The 19126-nt window shown below is 43.5% G+C and overlaps 1 protein-coding gene across 1 annotated transcript in view; it reads right to left on the bottom strand.

The window, feature by feature from the left end:
* Positions 1-1551: 1551 nt before the first annotated feature.
* Stx12 (syntaxin 12) overlaps positions 1552-19126 on the bottom strand; it is a 31235-nt gene continuing 13660 nt past the window's right edge. The window contains exons 3-9 of the mRNA XM_038335293.2: positions 16409-16508; positions 11615-11752; positions 11243-11286; positions 8240-8345; positions 6019-6091; positions 4813-4895; positions 1552-3060 (exon numbers count right to left, since the gene is read on the bottom strand). Of these exons, the coding sequence (XP_038191221.1) occupies positions 2968-3060; positions 4813-4895; positions 6019-6091; positions 8240-8345; positions 11243-11286; positions 11615-11752; positions 16409-16508 (637 nt within the window). The 3' untranslated portion in view covers positions 1552-2967. The remainder of the gene's footprint in view (positions 3061-4812; positions 4896-6018; positions 6092-8239; positions 8346-11242; positions 11287-11614; positions 11753-16408; positions 16509-19126) is intronic.

Genomic DNA, 19126 nt, shown 5'->3' with positions numbered 1-19126 from the left:
TGGTGGTTGAGGAGACGGCTCCGTCAGTAAAGCACTTGCCTTGCAAGCCTGAGGACCTAAGTTTAGATCCTCAAAACCCAAGTAAAAAGCCAGGATTGTTGATGCAGGTGGAGGATGGGAAGCAGAGACAGGCAAATCCATGCAAGTTCACTGGTCAGCTAGTCTCACCTACTCCACAAAATAAGTTTGCAAGAGACCCTGTCTCAAACAAAAGATGACAGACACCGGAGGAACAACACTCAAGTTTCTCCCATGATCCCTCCAGGTATGCACATAACTCTATATGCATGCATATACACACCTACGCATGCATATGCGCTTCCCTCCCACACATGAAACATTTGGAAAGGACATTTTTTATATACAATTAAAATATGAAACAAACCTCACCATAGCGTTATTCTCATTTCTCCATTTTTGGTTTTTCGAGATAGGGTTTCTCTGTAGTTTTGGAGCCTGTCTTGGAACTCACTCTGTAGACCAGGCTGGTCTCGAACTCACAGAGTTCCGCCTGCCTCTGCCTCCCGAGTGCTGGGATTAAAGGCGTGAGCCACCACCGCCCGGCTTTAATTTTATTTTTTAATTTTCTTTTGGGTGGGGGACACTGTAAGGGTAACGAGTAGATACAGAGGGAATGGGAAATGAGTGGGTGTGAGGGTATGTGTGGTAAAACTCCCAAAGAATCAATAAATAATTACGTTTTTAAAAAAAGAACAGTTGAGAAAACATGGGGCTTATGGGCTAAGCGACGTGACTAAATATCGTCAACAAGTTACTGGTGGGGAATTCTTCAGGTCTTTCCCGCCCCACTCTAGTTTTGGACTTGCAAACAATGGTTCTCCCCCTGGCTACACACAGTGCACACGTGGAGCTTTAACAGATTCCTGTGTCTAGGAAATATACCAAACTAATGAAAGCGGAATCTCTGGTAGGGAGACCACAGTTTCACCACCCTTTAACCATGGTGCCTCCAGAGATCATCGGGCACAAAGCAGGATCCTAGGAAGAGGTTTATTAGAGTTTCTTGCCACAAACTCTAGAGCAAGTTCCTATTTGTTCCCATGGCCATCATGATAACCACCACTCAGTAGGTGACACGGTATAATGGAATTACAGCCACTTCATTGTTCCCAATAGCTTGCCACAACAGATCTCTTTTTTATTTCTTGGACTGTCACAGATGATGTATCCAAGACCAGACTTGAGAACAAGGGCTTCTCTGCAGCTGCCATGTGTGTCACTGGTTCTGCAGACAGCAGTCTTCTCTTCCTCTCCCTCTCTTGCTTAAACACAGAGCCTGATCTCAAACCTTCTAGTTACCCCAGCCTGGCCTTGAACTCACAACCTTCCTGTCTTGTCCCCTAAGGTTCCTGGATTAGAGGTTTGTGCAAAACACAGTTTGCTCTCTGTCCTGGTTTTCAAAGAAAGGCAGCAATGCCTGTTCCACTGCTGAGCCAATCCTTACCTGTTCTCCGGTCTCCTTGCTGGGCTGCGTTCTCATGGCAGCACGTTACCTACATCATTAGGACGTTAACTCAAAAAATAACTACAAAAGCTTTTAAATGTTTATTTGTATGAAGTAGGCGGGATGGTGCAAAAGTGCAAAGAAACTTACGCATTTGGGCCCTTATTTCCCTACCGATCACATTAGTGTAGAACAAGATTAAGTAACATTAAGAGGAATAGAAGAAATGAACATAAATATACCAACAGTAGCCAAGTCCTCCAGTGCACTGAAGGATGAGCTGACATTTTCGGCCTCGATTCACATTTATCTGAACGCCTAAACCAATTACACTCTACCTGTTCTAGGCCTGTGAAAAAGGGCAGTGGACGACATTTATATTACAAGACAGCAACCTTTTATTAAAACTGTTTTTGTCTAAAACTATGCAGAGTTTGATCTCTTGTTCATAAATTAGGCTAAGTCTAACATCACTAAACCAGTATTATTTACAAAAATGAACCTTTGCTTTGCTTTGTCAGTAGGTTCACAGACTTAAGTTTTAAACCCCACTTCAGTCTAAATTTTAAAATCTTGCCATCAAAGCCAGGTAACCCTCACCAGGCTTGGGTCAGCCTCTGACAGCAGCATTTAGCACTCATCGGAATGTAAGCCACAAGTGAACGGCAGGACAGAGTCATTCCAAACAATTCCCATCGGCTGTCCGAAATCATGCTGTGCCTAATTCTCCCTTCCTGTGCAGACCAGCGGAAGAAGGCCCGTCTGCTTATAACAGTGTTAATGAAACAAATCTTTTTACAACAGGAGTGGGTGACTTAGTGTGCGGGGATGGACTCTGTAATGACACCAGCAGACAATGAGGTCAGTTTAACTTCAACCCAGACTTTCATGCATGCCCTGGCAACGGGCCCACTCTGACACAGGCTCTTCCCATTTCATCTGCAGTCACAGGTGCAGGGTTCTTATTCCCCAGTTACACACAGTGCCAAAATCTTGTAAAACAGAGATCAGATCCCCCCGGAAACTCAAATCAAAATGTTAAATAAAAATTGCTGGCATATTGTACAGTTTCTCAGATCTCAATAGGCTGGCTCCAAAAGGAAATTTATCTCAAGGTGCTCATAAAAAGGTAAAGTTTGTATATGTACAAAAAAAAATAAAACCAATATTATAAGACTGTAGTGTCGCCTGTCAAAAAGAACATCCACAATGGAACTGTCAATAAACACTTGGGATACAGGGCAATCAAAATACAAGAGAAAGGAAACTACACATAGTTAATTCTTATCTGAGAAATCAACAGGATGTATGCATAAATTGATAAATACTGTCTCCATGGGTCACTAATTCCAAGGACTAGTTAGTAGTTAGTTTCTAGCTAAATTATCACAGGACACTCTGGTTCACGCTCTCTTCTGTGGCCAGTTTGTTCTGGCAAGACTCCCTCAAGCACTTGCTCTTGAAAACAACTCAGCAGGAGAAGGCTCTGAGGCAAACACAGCTCACTTAGAAGCAAACCAGATGACCACTCCCAAGACCGTAAGAATCACGGACAGGACAAGCACGAGGATACACATCTTCTTGCGAGATTTTTTCTGAGGAAAGAAATATTTAAAGACACTCATGAAACAAGTAAAAATTTTTATACCTAAGATTCCAAGAGTGCATCACAATCTGCCCCCTGTATTCATAATAACATTTTCATATTTCCCTGCTGGGATTGAACCCAGGTCCTTGTACACACCAGGTATGTACGTGCTCTACTACCGAGCCACACACCAGCCTATAATTAACTCTTACCATTGAACCCAGGTCCTTGTACACACCAGGTATGTACGTGCTCTACTACCGAGCCACACACCAGCCTATAATTAACTCTTACCATGCACAAATATGCAAACATCTTTAAAACCCCGAGCCATCAGTTCTCAGCAGGAGTACAAGTTAAACTGTTCGCACACACAATTTCGCAGAGGAGCTACACCTCAGTTCTCGGTGTCATTTGCTGATCTGACTTGTCTCACACTGGCTAGCTTGCTGCTAGATCCCCCTCTACCGTCCATGGCTGGAATTACAAGGGTCTGAGGATTTGAAAGTCAGGACCACTGAGCCTTCTCCCTAGGCCCTGAGTATTATAGTAGCTACTTTACACCTAGCACAAATAGTATGTTCACTGTAAAACATACAGGCAGTAGAAAAAAAGATTTTTTTCTTTAGATAAGACTGTTAACATGATTCTATTTCTGGTGTTTTGTTTGTTTTTGAGATAGGGTCTTACTATGTAGGCTTGGCTGGCTGGAGCTCTCTCTATAGGCTATGTTAGCTTAATCTACAGAGATCTACTGCCTCTGCCTCTCGATGCTGGGTTAAAGGCTTGTGTTCCTTCTGCGCGTTCATCCATGCACATTGTTGGTTTGTTATGTTTGTTATAACGTTTGAAGTTTTTCTCATTTATCATTTAGCACAAACTCTCCTTTTCTGTATAGCCTCACTGACCTCTCTTAATTCCCACATAACACAACACTGAAGAAGTGATTACTCAATTACTGCTGTAAACTAAAGTTATCGCTTTTCAAGGAAATATTACAAAACACAACTTCCTCAAGCATATTAACAGATAAAATACAGCTGCCCCAGAATAGCCCAGGAATACAGAAATGACTAAAATACAAGCTACTTTTAAAGAGCCATGCAACACCAGATGAGGGAGAATGAGGACTTCGTTTTCCATAACTAAAACCTGAGTTACAGACTCTGAGAAAGAGCTGGGTGCAGTGTCACATGACTTTAACCCCAGCACTTGGGAAGCTGAAGCAGGTCAGTCAGGACTACACAGTGAGACCCTATCTCATAAAGCAAACAAACAAATAAGCAAACAAAAAACCCAAAATGATTCATGAAGTCATAAAGACAGAAGAATCCCCTTCATGGTTAAGCCTGTTCACAAAGAGCTGCCAGAGTTGATTCTAAGCCATCCATGCTCTGAGCCAGCAGTCAGCCTAAGGTGTCTCTGAAGCTCCACTTTCCCTGTAGCTCTTACTCCCCCAATAACAGCCCAGCTGTTTATGGTGTGAGATTGGCATCATGCTAGATTTAGGCATCAAGCTAGCTCATGAGACTAATTTTGCATTCACACAACTTCTGCATAAGTTATTCAAGCTTTGATAGTGTTGGTGATCTGGCTGCAAAGATAAATACTAAAAATGGGACTGGGGCTGTAAATTATGACTGCCTGCCTCCAGCTTAAACCCAGGCAAAGGGCTGCAACTGCCTGCAGTGTGTGAACACAGCCTAGTTGTTCACTGAGTCTACAGCACAGAGGGACTTTCTTGAGTATTGACTTTTACCTGATAATAAGCAGCTCTTTGCAGCTGATCAGTAGCTCTTTCCACATGCACCTCTGAGCTTTCCACATTGGCTTCTATGCTATCTGTAAAAAATACAGTGTACATTTCAGCACATTCAGAAATTTCAATACTGCAAACAAAACAATTCTCTTCTTTTTTTAAATGTATGCAGGTGTTTTATCTGCATGTGTGCCGTGTGCATGCCTAGAGCCTGGAGGAGGGCCTGGACCCCTTAGAACTGAACTTAGAGATGAGCGTGAGCTGCTGTGTAGGTGCTGGGCACAAACCTGAGTCCTCTGGAAGAGCAGCCACTGTTCTTAGCTGCTGCGCCATCTCTCCAGCCCCTCGGAACAGATTTGATGCCAAGATCTTAGTTTTACTACTACCACCCAATCATGAAATTAAAATTTACTTCTTTTCATTTATTTTTTTTTTTGAGATAGGCTCTCATGTAGCCTAAGATGGCTTCAACAGTCTCAGCAACATGCCACATAGCTGACGCTGGCCTTGAACTCCTGACCCTCCACCTGAGTGCCGAGGTTACAGGTAACTTGATAAGAGAATATCCCCATTCTTCATAAATACTGAAATATTTAATAGCAAGATGTTACTAAGAATGTGATTCACCTATACAGGGTTCAAGAAAAAAAAAACTTCTATGTGGGTAGAAGGACATACACACACATTTATGCATCTCTACACATGGTTGGGGGACGTCACTAAGGAAGTGGAGCAAAATGCTATTAACCAGGAAAATTCTGGGTAGGGATATAAAAGATTCCTTGTATTGTTTTTCTTTTGCAGCTTTTGTAAACTTGAGATTATTTCCACATTAAAAAGCTTTTAAAAGTTACTAACCCCGCTGGGCGGTGGTAGTGCACACCTTTAATCCCAGCACTCGGGAGGCAGAGGCAGGTGGATCTTTGTGAGTTTGAGGCCAGCCTGCTCTACAGAGCGAGTTCCAGGACAGGCTCCAAAGTTACAGGGAAACTCTGCCTCAAAAGTTGCTAACCCCATAATCCTGCAAGAATTTGGAGCTAAAAGCTGGGGTGCTGACAGATCTTTGACCTCTACAGTTAACTCTATAAGAAAATGAATTCAGTAACCTTAAAAAAAAGAGAAATTACTAAATTTTAAGTCCATAGGTGACCCATCTTATTGACCTTTGTACTCACCCCAAGATTAGAGGTATTAATTAGTACGTACCTATCAGGTCACCTTGGTCATGGATCATCATGGCTAAATCTTTAAATATCTGATTAACATCCAAAATGTCAGCCTAAGGAAGACAAAATAAAATTAACTCACATTAAGCAACATGCTAGAAGATTTCTTTCCTTTCCTTCCCTAAAGATTAACATATCAATATGTTTTACAGCTTTCCCACTAACAGAAAACTCTATTGCTGCTTAATACTGTAGAACAGATGGCATGAGACCCACCCATCAGACAATATGAACTGCACACGTTACCTGAGAACTAGTAAGATCCTACAGTGGACCAAGCCTAAACTGAGCGCTGAAGTGGGCACAATCTCAGTGTGACAGCTCTACATGGTGCACGCCAGAGAACTCAAATGGCTTCTCTAGGACTGTGCTGCCGGGGAACATATGGAAGACAAACAGTCCAGGAGCTGGCATCCCCCAGGGCTGACGCTGGGTCTATGTAAGGAACTACAGGATGTCATTTAGATGATGGCGAACAGCTGGTAGGGTGACAAGACAACATTGTTTGCAGGCCTGCTGTTCTAGCTGAGTCTAATGGCAAGTCAGCTTGGTGGTCTACACTGCACACTTTCCGTGGCTGTGCTGGAAATAAGATTCTCCACGGTCAGGTTTTTGCTTACTCACAGGTAATAAGCCATGGCCTGCCACACGTCAGGCAGAAGAGCAATGGATGTTAAGGTATGCTAACTCTGGTGGTTTGAATAAGTACTGTCCCAGTTGGTAGACTATTTGGGAAGGATTAGGAGGTGTTTGACTGGGGGGTGACCTTTGACGTTCCAAAAGTCCACACCAGGCCCAGTCTCGCTCTCTCCTTGCCTCCAACTCGAGGATCAGATGTAAGCACTCAGCTACTGCCACAAGGCCATGCTTCCCTGCCTATCGCCATGCTCCCGCAATGATGCTTATCGACCCACCATTTGACAATGTAAGCAAGTGCCAATTAAATGCTTTCTTTTAGGGTCTGGAGAGAAGGATCAACAGTAAAGAGCACTTATTGCTCCTGCAGAGGACCCAGGTTCAGTCCCCAGCACACACATGGCAGCTCACAACCACCGAGAACTCTAATCGCAGGGGATTTGACCTCTTATTCTGATTCCTAAGAGCACTCATAAACATAAAAATAAAAAGTAAACTAAATTTTAAAAATTTAAAAGTTTAAACCACATCTCCTAAACCTTCCTACACATTCTACCAACAGACAATACACATTCACACCACTGCTCCTTAAGAGCATGCCTTTAACAGCATTCAAGAAAAATGTTTTTATATGTTGCCTTGATCAGGATGGAGTTCAAGGAGCCAAGAACAGTCTACAGAACTCTCCTCAATACCACATCAAAAATGGCTCCAACTATGACCCACTGAAATGACAAGAGCTATACTTGGAACTGGAATTCATCTTCTTTCTCTTTCCTTCCTTCCTTCCTTCCTTCCTTCCTTCCTTCCTTCCTTCCTTCCTTCCTTCCTTCCTCCCTCCCTCCCTCCCTCCCTCCCTCCCTCCCTCCCTCCTTCCTTCCTTCCTTCCTTCCTTCCTTCCCTTCCCTTCCCTCCTTCCCTCCTTCCTTCCTCTCTCCCTCCCTCCCTCCCTCCCTCCCTCCCTCCCTTCCTTCCTTCCTTCCTTCCTTCCTTCCTTCCTTCCATGTGCACTGGTGTTTTGCCTGCATGCATGTCTGTATGAGGGTGTCAGGTACATCAGAACTGGAGTTACAGACAGTTGTAAGTTGCCATGTAGGTGCTGGGAATTGAATTTGGGTCTTCTGGAAGAAAGATCAGTGTTCATAACCACTAAGCCATCTCTTCAGCCCCAGAATTGGACTTCATAATGTAAAAAAAAAACAGAGCAAGAGCTTTGGCCCGCCCTTCTGCTGGGCCGTTCAGACTAGGGGAAGGAGTGTCCCACAGAACCCTGGTTAACTGGAAGACTGCTGCAGAGACAGGGAAAGTTCCAGGAAGTAACACAGTATTGTCTGCCTTGCTGTTTTCTATGCATGTGTCTCTCCTGGAGACCATGCACGAAGTGAAGTTTGAAGAAGCATTGAGTGCTCCTGAGAGCCCAGGCCAGCAGCACACAGCAGTAGTTCAATTTTGATAATATAAAGTACACAAAGACTCAATCCAGCCCTTTTCATACTAATCCAACAAAAAAAAATTCCAAACATCTACAGATACCCAAGCCAAACAAGCCACAACCTGCCCCTTACCTCCAGCTGCCGAATCGCTGTTTCCCTCTCTTTAATAAGTTCCAGATCTTGTTCAGTGATGGCTGCCTCATCCTCCTGGCTCTGCATCTGGTTCCACTCCTCATGGCTACAGAGAGACAAGCACTCCAGTTGGCTCTCTCTCTAAGGTGCACTCTGCTGACAGCAGGACCCAGAGAGACATTCCCAGGAGCCAACTCTTCTGCTAGCAAAGCAAAATCCTGAGGGCCATAGTTCCTCTCCAGAGACAAGGATGCGATACAAAGAAAATAAAATTGCCGCAGAATTATGGAGGACAGGCCTCCTTGCCTTTTCCACTTAGGGGCATTTTTTGCAGTCTTGCTAGGACTTATTAGACGAGGGAAGTATCCAGGGGTTTAAACTTGAAGTGCACTGACCAGCTTTCCAGGGCATGTCCAGAGCACAAGCTGCGTCCAGGGGTAGTAAATGAATGGAGGAAAAGTGGAGGACAGTAGACTCCGCCATCAAACAGGGTTTCAGCAAGTCACCTGTGAGGAGCACATCTGGCTCCTAGGAACTTCCTTGAGACTCTTTTAGGACAGACCCTACTTCACAGAAAACCAAACTAAAAGCTAATAGAAATGCTTTCAACTTGATTTTTTCAGGTACTTAGAAGAAAAGTATGCTACTTATTAAAAATTACTTGGAAAACTAAATATTATATAGTTTCTGACTCTTTTTTTTCTTTTTTTTTCTTTTTTTGGTTTTTCGAGACAGGGTTTCTCTGTAGCTTTTTTAGAGCCTGTCCTGGAACTAGCTCTTGTAGACCAGGCTGGCCTTGAACTCACAGAGATCCGCCTGCCTCTGCCTCCCGAGTGCTGGGATTAAAGGCGTGCGCCACCACCGCTCGGCTAGTTTCTGACTCTTTAAAAAGATCATTATGGGCTGGAGAGATGGCTCAGTGGTTAAGAGCACTGGCTGCTCTTCTAGAGGACACAGGTTCAATTCCCAGCACTCACATGGCGGCTCACAACTGTCTGTAACGGTAACTACAGGTCCAAGAGATCTCACATTCTCATGCACACATACATACCGACAAAACACCAAGGCACATAAAATAAAAATAAATTTAAAAAAATCATTACATGCATAGGCTGGGTGTGGTGGTACACAGAACTCAGGAGGCAGAGACAGGAGGATCTCCTTGATTTAAGGGCCAGCCTGGTTTGCAAAGCGAACTTCAGGCCAGTCTGGGCTACACAGTAACCTGTCCCCAAAACTAGGGGGGATTACATAGACTCACTATGTAGACCATAGTCTTGAAGCCAGAGACCTGCCTGTCTTGGCCTCCCCAGGGCATGTGCCACCACGCCCAGTACATTTGTTTTAATTTGTGTGTGCGCATGCGTGTACAAGCCAGTGGAGGTCAGAGGACAACCTCTAGGGCTCAGTTCTTTCCTTCTACCATGTGACATCCAGGCTGCCAGCCTTGGCAGCATGTGCATTTGTCCACTGAGCCATCTTTCTAGCCCTTGTGCATTATTTCAATAATACGGATAAATCATACTTCACCTATATAATATATAAAGCCTGTTCTTCACCCACAATGTAGTGGGAGAGACTAATACATATGTGACAAGCCACTTAAATTCCAAATTAACGAATATGGTCTACATAGTGAGTTCCTATGTAATCCTTTTCCCTATTTTTGGAGACAGATCACTATATAGCCCTGGCAAGCCTGACGCTTACTTCAGGTACCATGCCCAAGGAGGCCAGGAGAGGGCACTGATGGTTGCAGAGAGTTGTGAGCCACCGTGTAGGTTCAAGGAATTGAACCCCAGTGTTCTGGAAGACAGCCAGTGCTCTTAACTGCTCAGCTATCTCTGCAGCTCCAATATCCAGCTGTTTTTTACTTTTTTTTTTGTCTGTATGTATGTATGTATATCGTGTGTGTGCCAGGCTGGTAGCTAGAAGATAGCATTGGATCCCCTGGAACTGGACTACAGACAGTTATGAGCCTCTCTATGAGTACTGGGAACTAAACCCTGGTATTCTCAGTGTTCTTAACCACTGAGTTGTCTAACTCTATAGATTTACTCATTTACTTACTTGAGTGTCAAGCGCTGTAGTACAGGCTATTCTCCAACTCTCTTGATCCTCCTGCCTCATCCCCAAAGTGCTGGGGTTATAGGAATGCATTACTGTGCCTGGCTCAACTCCCTGACCTTTTTTTTTTTTTAATTAAAGATTTATTTATTTATTTATTTATTTAGTATCCTGCCTGTAGGCCAGAAGAGGGCACCAGTTCTCATTATAGGTGGTTGTAAGCCACTCAACTCCCTGACCTTTTTTTTTAATTAAAGATTTATTTATTTATTTATTTATTTATTTATTTATTTATTTAGTATCCTGCCTGTAGGCCAGAAGAGGGCACCAGCTCTCATTATAGGTGGTTGTAAGCCACCATGTGGTTGCTGGGAATTGAACTCACGACCTGTGGAAGAGCAGTCAGTCAGTACTCTTAACCACTGAGCCATCTCTCCAGCCCCTCCCTGACCTTTTTAACTTTTTTATTTTATTTTATTTTGAGACAGGGTCTCACTGTGTAGCCCTAGCTGTCCTGGAACTCACTCTGTAGACCAGGCTGGCCTCCAACTCACAATGATCCGCGTGCCTCTGCTTCCTAAGTGCTGGGATTAAAGGAGTTGTGCGCCATTATGCGCAGCTATGGTTTTTTTTAAAAAGTGAAAACAGTCACAAAGAGGCTGGAGAGAGATGGCTCAACTGTCAAGAGCACTGGTTGCTCGTGCTGAGGACCAGGTTTGACTCAGCACCTACATGGTAGCTAACAACCATCTGAAACTCCAGTTCCAAGGGATCTGAAGCTCTCTTCTGGCCTCTGTAGTTACCAGGCATTCACAAGGTGCATAAAATTACATGTAAGCGATAGCCCCATAAACATAAAAAAAATGATGATAATAACAGGCACAAAGGTGTGAACTGGCAGTAACTACCCAGCAGGCTGGATGAATGATTCTTTACCTGTCAAACGAGACGAGCTGCTCTTCTCTTTGCCTGTCTTCTGCCTAGAAAGCAGATGCCATTATTGCTGCTGTTATCCAAAACCATGCCAGAGACACACAAAACACGGGGAGCCTTAGCTATAGGACCAAAGAGTGACATCCCTCCACTCTAACAGCATTTGTAAGATGACACGGGACTCTGGAAATCTGTCTTGAGTAGGAAATGGATGCATGCAAGTCTGCCTCAGTGCAGACCCAAGGACAAAGAGTTCCGCTCAGGACAAGGCTGGTGGCTCATTTGGTGCAGAGTGAACAGTGCCAGAGGTTGGAAGGGGAAGACGCCTCGGGAGACTCTGGGCTTGCAACGGCCTTCCCTTGGGAATGAACTCACAGAAAGACGAGATCCAGCTCTTGCTCTGGCGATACTTTCTTTCTCCTTCTCAGACACCCTTCTCTGCACGGCCTGGAAATTGTTCAAGGCCGACGAGAAGTCATTCATGAGACGCTCCTTCTGAAGCCTCTGCTGGCGCTGAAGAAATCAAGCAAGAACTTGAAATTTCAAACAAACTTGGAATCACTTGGTTTTAATACATATTAAAAACACAATTATACATCTAAGAGATTTCAAAGTATAAAAATTATTACAAAATGGGCTCTTCCTTAAGTTAGTAAATTTGCTCCTTCCTAACCCAAATCCCGGGTTAACCCTATGGACCGGGTCAAGGCACACCGATGAACCCGAGAATGAGGTGCCATTGATCTCGTAACTCGAAAGGAACTACAGATTGGAATACTTGTTGCCTGGAGAATCTAAATGCATAGTAAAGGCCTTTGTGCTCAGACTGGACTAAAGGGACTATTTTTTTATGAAACGCTACTCCTTTATACTGAGTTACTAGCTTTCCTGGAAAACATCACTATTTTCTTTTACAGTTTTTCTTTTTGAGTTTCAAATTTTTCAAGAACTTAAAAACTTACTTACCCTCAGGCGACCTTCACTAAGCATGCTCATATCTCTCAAAATGTGCAAATACAGAGGCCTGTGCTGGGCTAGACCTGGACAGGGAACAGCGTCCAAGTCTTCCCCCACAGTACAAGGACACAGGAAGCCGTGACAGTGACACAGTGCTGGGGTTAAAGGTGTGCACCAGCGAGCCTGACTTAAATATTGTATTTTTTAAAAATTTTTTATGGTTTATTTAACTTTATTTTATGTGCATTGGTGTGAAGGTGTCAGATCCCCTGGAACTGGATTTTCAGACAGTTGTGAGCTACCATGTGGGTGCTGGGAATTGAACCCAGGTCCTTGAGAAGAACAGCCAGTACTCTTAACTGCTGAGCCATCTCTCCAGCCCCTAAATATTGTATTTTTAAAATAGCTTATTTTTCCACATCATAATGGTAAAAAATAGCAAAACTTTTTTTTTTAAAGAAAGGTAGTTTGGTTGGATCCAAAGTTGTATAAATAAGAGAAGCTAAGACTGGAAAAGCAAGAAAGGCTAACTAGCCAGTTCTAAATGTCAACCAAGTGCACTCAGGAGTCACCTCTAAGGAACAGAGCAATGGCAACTGAGCAGGGAACACAACCTATTAACTTAGAGAAATTAGACTGTGATGGCATGCCAGTTGGAATAGGAAGAAGTAAAAAAGACTTACTACAACAATCCAGGTTTAATGGGTAGGAGGATATAATGGCAGTAATAGGATCACAAAGAATTTAAGAAACATTATGACTTAGTATCTAGAGATGGAGAAAGAGGGGTAAAATCAAGAATGACTCAGATTTCAAACCTGAGAAAGCGATGGCAACACTTGAAAGCAAGTTTAGGTGAGGATTTTTTCTACTTTCTGGGATTTTAATCTTTGTATTAAAAACAGTATAACCAGCACAGTGGCCCACAGCTTTAATCCCAGCACTTGGGAGGCAGAGGCAGATGAACCTCTGTGAGTGTAAGGCCAGTCTGGTCTACAAAGTGAGTTCCAGGACAACCGGAGTCACATAGTGAGACTCTGTCTCAAACAAACAAACAAGTGTCCCATCCCACCACCCCACCCCCAAAATTCTGTGGGCTGTAATTCCAGCACTCAGGAGGCAAAGATGGGAGGACTGTTGTAAGAAGGGATGGAATATCACCCCCAGCCTTGCCACCTAAAATTACTGAAGCCAGGGATGATGGTGCATGCCTTTGATCCCACCACTGAGGAGGAAAAGGTAAGAGGATCTCTGTGAGTTAAAGGCCAGCCTGGTCTATATACAATGACTTCCCCAGGACTACACAGAGAGACCAATAAACAAACAAATAAATAAAAACTCACTGGGTCAAACACAGGGCTTTCTACATACCAAGCAACCACCCTACCACTAAGTTACCCTCATTGCCAAAATACTACTTTTAAGATATATCATAAATACCTTCTGCTTTATTATACTCTTTATAATTATGAACTTTATTATTACATACTTTATGAACTTGTTTTTAGTACATTTTATGTAAACATTTCTTCCACTGTTGCCAGTTTTAAATCACTATAAATAAAAGCTAAAGTGAGTCCCATTGTAATGGTAATTTATACTTGACTCTAAAACAGATACATCTTTTCCCCTTCAGAATTTTTCCCCTTAGGGATTAGATCAAAAGGCACATTTTTTTCTTCCTGTGCTAGGGATAGAACCAAAGACTGTACACATGCCAGCTAAGTGCTCTACCACTGAGCTATATGCACCTAGTCCTTACATGTAAACTATTTCTATGATGATAGGTAGAGCCAATCAACTCATCTCCTAGGTTTGAATGAGGAATTCAGAAGACCACTATCACTACACTTTACAGGGAGGAAGTATATTCAATAGGAGATGCCAAGGGTTGGAGATACAGCTCAGTGGTAGATCAGCTATCTAGCATATGCAAGGCTCTGGATTCCATTCCCAGCACCACAAATAAGTTGGAGAGAACAGAAGAGGTATTGGCAACAACAGCTAGCAATACAATCAAATACCTGAAGGCTTTGGAGCTAAATTTGGGAAACTATCTGGGTGCCACAGTTACAAAGGCAGTGTACTGAGGTCTGTACGTGAGGCTCCTGAGGAAGAACGGACGTGATGAAGAAATCAGAATCAACAGCAGAACTTTGGAGTGTGCCAGCTTCGAGGATGAAACGGTGAAGAAGGCTGAAACTCATCTTGGGCACCATTAGAGATGGGGGACAGAACTAAAGAGTATCATGGAAGAGTAGGTTTCAGAAGAGACAGGGTAAGCGAGAGGATCAAAGAAAACAAAAAAGCCAGGTGCTCTTAGAAGCCAGGTGCTCTTAGAAGCCAGCAATGGGGAGGCAGAGATGGAGGATTGCCACAAATTCTAGAGCAAATGGGCTACATAGTGAAATACTGTCTTGAAAGAAGGGAGCTCAAAAAAACAAAACCAAAAACAAAACAAAACCAGGAGCTGGCCACCAATAGAAAGCGGGTGTATGGGCTAACATATAGGGCACTGGGGAAAAGATGAGCGATGGGCTGAGCCAGAGAGATACGGAAAAGACAAAGAGAAGTCAGCACAACAGGAGAGAAGCGGATTGTATTTCACTGAGGAGAGCATGTTTGCAGCTCTATTTTGTATTCTTAATGATTCAGGCTAATGGAAGGGAGTAACAGCATTCATAATCCAAAAATATATTTGTCTTTGGCTTTGGAACACATTAGTTGAAGTTTTTGGTAGCAGACCTAACTTTCTATTTATACTTTTCTTAAGTACTTATAATACTCTGCCTGCACTAGGCCTTTAGACTCCTTTTGCATTACTATGAAAGCGATCAGCACTGGCAAATGTGTACTTCTTCAATGCACAGCTGGAGAAGGAAAGGGATGATTTGGAAGCAAGCTGGAGAAGCTGGAAGTAAGGGAGACAGGCCCATCACTGAAGTATAAGCATAAGTAAGCAGAGATTGTGTTCTGACTAATAAAGCTTTCTTGGAGTCAGAGGGCAGAGCCAGCCACTAGTTAACCATAGAGGTTTGGAGGACTGAAGGTAGATAGCATATAGGAAGTGGTAAGGTGGGGCTGAGAGAAAAATCTCAGCCCTTTTGCATGGAGAAACTGAAGAAGTAGAAGCAACTGTGGCTGCTCCCCTGCTTCTCTAATCCTTCAGGTTTTTACTCCAATTTCTGACTCCTGAGTTTTTATTGATAAGCTTAATTAGATTTATGCTTCAGACTCACTAGGATGCCCCAGTAATGCTGGGGATCAAACCAAAGGCTTCACGCAGGCACTGTATGCAAGCACTTAACTACAGAACATCTCCAGACAGAAAAGAGAATTCTTCCCTGAGCATTCCTTTTTTTTTTTCCTGAGCATTCCTTTATCCTATGAGTGATGTTTAGTGAGATATAGAAGTGACTGCAAAATATGAAAGATGTTTAATTAGAAACATAGATATGAGGCGCAAAACAAACTAAGGACCCTGCAAGCATACCTGATACCAAACCCCAGGGAGATGCAAACACTGAGATTCTTCTTTAGCAAAATACCTTGTAATATGTTATCAATAACAGCAGTAGCCACCACACACGAAGAACATGCTGAATGCCAGGCACCCTGCTACACCTCGTACGTACATTATTGCCACAAGAGTCATGCTGCCTCTCTGCACAGGTAGTGTAGTAACTTTAATGGTCATTGTTACACAACCTATAATTACTTGGGAAAAGAGTCTCAATGAGGGATTGTTTGCATTGGGCTGGCTGTCAGAATGTCTATGGGAGACTGCCTTAATTAAATCCATTAGTGCAGGAGGATCCAGCCCACTGTAGGCAGCACCATTCCCTAGGCAGGAGATCATGAACCGTGTAAGAGGGGTGAAATGGAGCTGAGCGTAGCATGTGGACAAGAACAAGCACACATGCACTCACTTCTCTCTCCTTTGACCGTGGATGAGATGTGGCTAGCTGCTTCAGGCTGCCTTGATTTTCCCATAATAATAGACTTTAAGCTGGAATTGTGAACTTAAAAAAATAACCTCCTCTAGGCTGCTTTTTGTCGTAGTAGTTTATCACGGCAACAGAAAAGAAACTACAGCATGTAGTAAGGAAATCATGGTTCAAAACAAAAGCCCTTCTAGCTTTTGTTCCACACACTACTACTCTATCAGAGCAAAGTCCTTTTCTATCAACAAACAAAACAGAAAATACCAACCTGCTCTGACGCAGACAAGGGTAGGGGCAAGGACCCTAATTCCTTCAGCAACTCATTTGTCTCCTTGGCGAGCTGATTTGTGGAGTGCTGCAACTGTTGCCTGAGAGAGAAGAGACAGGAGTCAGGGCGCCATGGCTTCCTGAGAGAGAGCTCTGTCTACTACTATTCCTCTGCGCTCGGGGGCTCCCAGTGCAAGGAGCAAAGGGCCATTCAAACAGGTACTTCAATGCCTGTGCTCACAAAACCACAAGGCCTTCCCCATTACTGAAGCAGTTCCACTGAGCAGGAAGATGCTCAATGGTACCTGCTGGAGGAAGCACAGATAAGGAATCTAAGCGTTTGGGAAGAAAGTGTGACAGTATTCTGATACAAACATAGGAGTAATCACTAACTACACCCAGACCTAACGGCTTTAACACACTGACCTCACTTAAAATCCCCACTGATTTCCCAGGAGCTCTGTGCGGTCAGTACCTACACAGTCCACGGATTAGGGCAACCCGTTAGACGAAACATGTACCTAGAAAAAAAATCCCAAAGATCTATTTTTCCAAGCTCTCGTTAAAAGCTGATTCTTTTGCAGATTTATCCTTAGATTCCCTCCCTTGTTATGCCTGACTTTCTAGCTCTTCAATCTAAAACATAGCCCTATGCCATTTAGAGCACTTGCCTCTTGTGCAAGATACTGGGCTCAATCTCTAGCACCATAAAAAAAGTAACAACCAAAAGCCACCCAGAGAGAAGCTGGGTGCTGGGCACAGTGGCCTTCACCACTAGTCCCAGCTCCTCTGAGGCAGGTATAGGACGAACATTTGAGTCCAACAGTTTGAGGCCAGCCTCTGCAACATAGTGGGATGGGTGGATGGAAGAAAGGAAAAAGAAATTCAAGAGGGAAGAACATGAAATGTAAAAGTGATACTATAGGGGCTGGAGAGATGGCTCAGAGGTTAAGAGCATTGCCTCCTATGCCAAAGGTCCTGAGGTCAATTCCCAGCAACCACATGGTGGCTCACAACCATCTGTAATGGGGTCTGCTGCCCTCTTCTGGCCTGCGGTCATACACACAGATAGGATATTGCATACATAATAAATGGATAAATAAATAAATAAAGTGATACTATAGAAATAAAAAATAGATAAATAAAAAGTTCTTCCCATCATCTGGCCATTCCTATGAAAGTTTTAAGAGGTGACAGAGAAGCCACATGCTATAGTCTAAACTCATGTTGAAATCCTAGCCCCCAAGCGATGTTATTAGGAGGTAATAAGGGATGAGCTTGTATGGGCCTTTCATGAATGGATTAATGCCTCCTACGAGGCACCAGAGAACTGCCAGCTTTACCTCACTTTCACCAAGTGAGGACATAATGAGAAAGCATCAGTTGCCAAGCATGGGGCATACTCATTTAATCCCAGTACTCAGGTGGCAGAGGCAGGTACATCTCCAGGACACTAGCCTGATCTACATAGTAAGTTCCAGAGCAGCCTGGGCTAATAGTGAGACCATTTCAAAAAGATAACAAAAACTAAATGTTATCTGTGAAAAAAAGGGCCCTCATTAGACACCGTATCTGCCAGGTCTTGATCTTCAATCCCTCAGCCTGGAGAACTATGAGAGAAACCAATTTTGCTTGTTTATGAACTATTCAATCTATGATCTACGGCTGCAGCAGCCTAATGACTAGGCCAGCACATGGTCTTTCTCACTGCAAGCAGACATCTAGGGTTAGAAAACAAGAGAGACAGAGGAGTCCACCAGAAGCCAGGCCGGCCAGAAACACTGCATATGCAGACATGTCACCTCTCCCTAGATAGCATCCTGTGACAGCAGCCACTCACTCCCTCACTTCACAACACTGAGAGGAAACAAACAAGGCTGCTCAGCAGACTTTAAAGAATCTGGTGGTGCGCTCCTTTAATCCCAGCACTAAGGAGGCAAAGGGAGGCGGATCTCTGTTGAGTTTGAGGCTAGTCTGAGATCTTGTCTTGGAGGGAGTGTGAGGGGCATGTATGCATCTGTGTGTGTGTGTGTGTATGTGTGTATACCTGTACCCACATGCACATATATACATATATACACACATACATGCACACACATGCACACACACACACATATATATACACAAGAATACCAGAACTTTAAAAAAGTGGCATTTTGTTTATTGTGTGTGTGCATGTGCATGTGTGCAAGTGCATGTGGGTACAGGTGTGCCAAGATGCATGTGGGACACACTGACATTAGAAAACAACTTTCCAGAGTTAAAGAGTTCTCCTTCCACTATGTAAGTTACAACAATCAAACTCAGATCCCCGACTTGACGGCAAGCTCTTTTCTTTACTTGCTGAACCATCCTGTTCGCCCTAAAGAATAAAAGTTTTACTTTATTATTTTATGTATATGGGTGATTTGCCTGCATGTACACCTTTGCACTACACGCAAGCAGTGCCCACAGAGGCCAGAAAAGAGAGCTGGATCCTGTGGAAATGAAGCTATAGACAGTTGTGAGCCACAATGTCAGTGCTGGGAATTGAACCGTGACCTCTGAAAGAGCAGCCAGTGCTCTTAACCATGGAGCCATCTCTCCAGCCCCAAGACTAGAAGCAAACATAAAGTCAAGAAAAATACAATTTAAAAAAAAATTCAGTTTTCCCACCAGACCATTTCTTTTCTCTTGCATGGTTCCTCGCCATCACTGAGAATAAACATTTTAATTTAGA

Source organism: Arvicola amphibius, chromosome 6 (assembly GCF_903992535.2).
Source record: "Arvicola amphibius chromosome 6, mArvAmp1.2, whole genome shotgun sequence".
NCBI lineage: Eukaryota > Metazoa > Chordata > Mammalia > Rodentia > Cricetidae > Arvicola > Arvicola amphibius.
The sequence above is the reverse complement of the archived record's forward strand: the minus strand, read 5'-3'. Positions and strand labels throughout refer to the sequence as shown.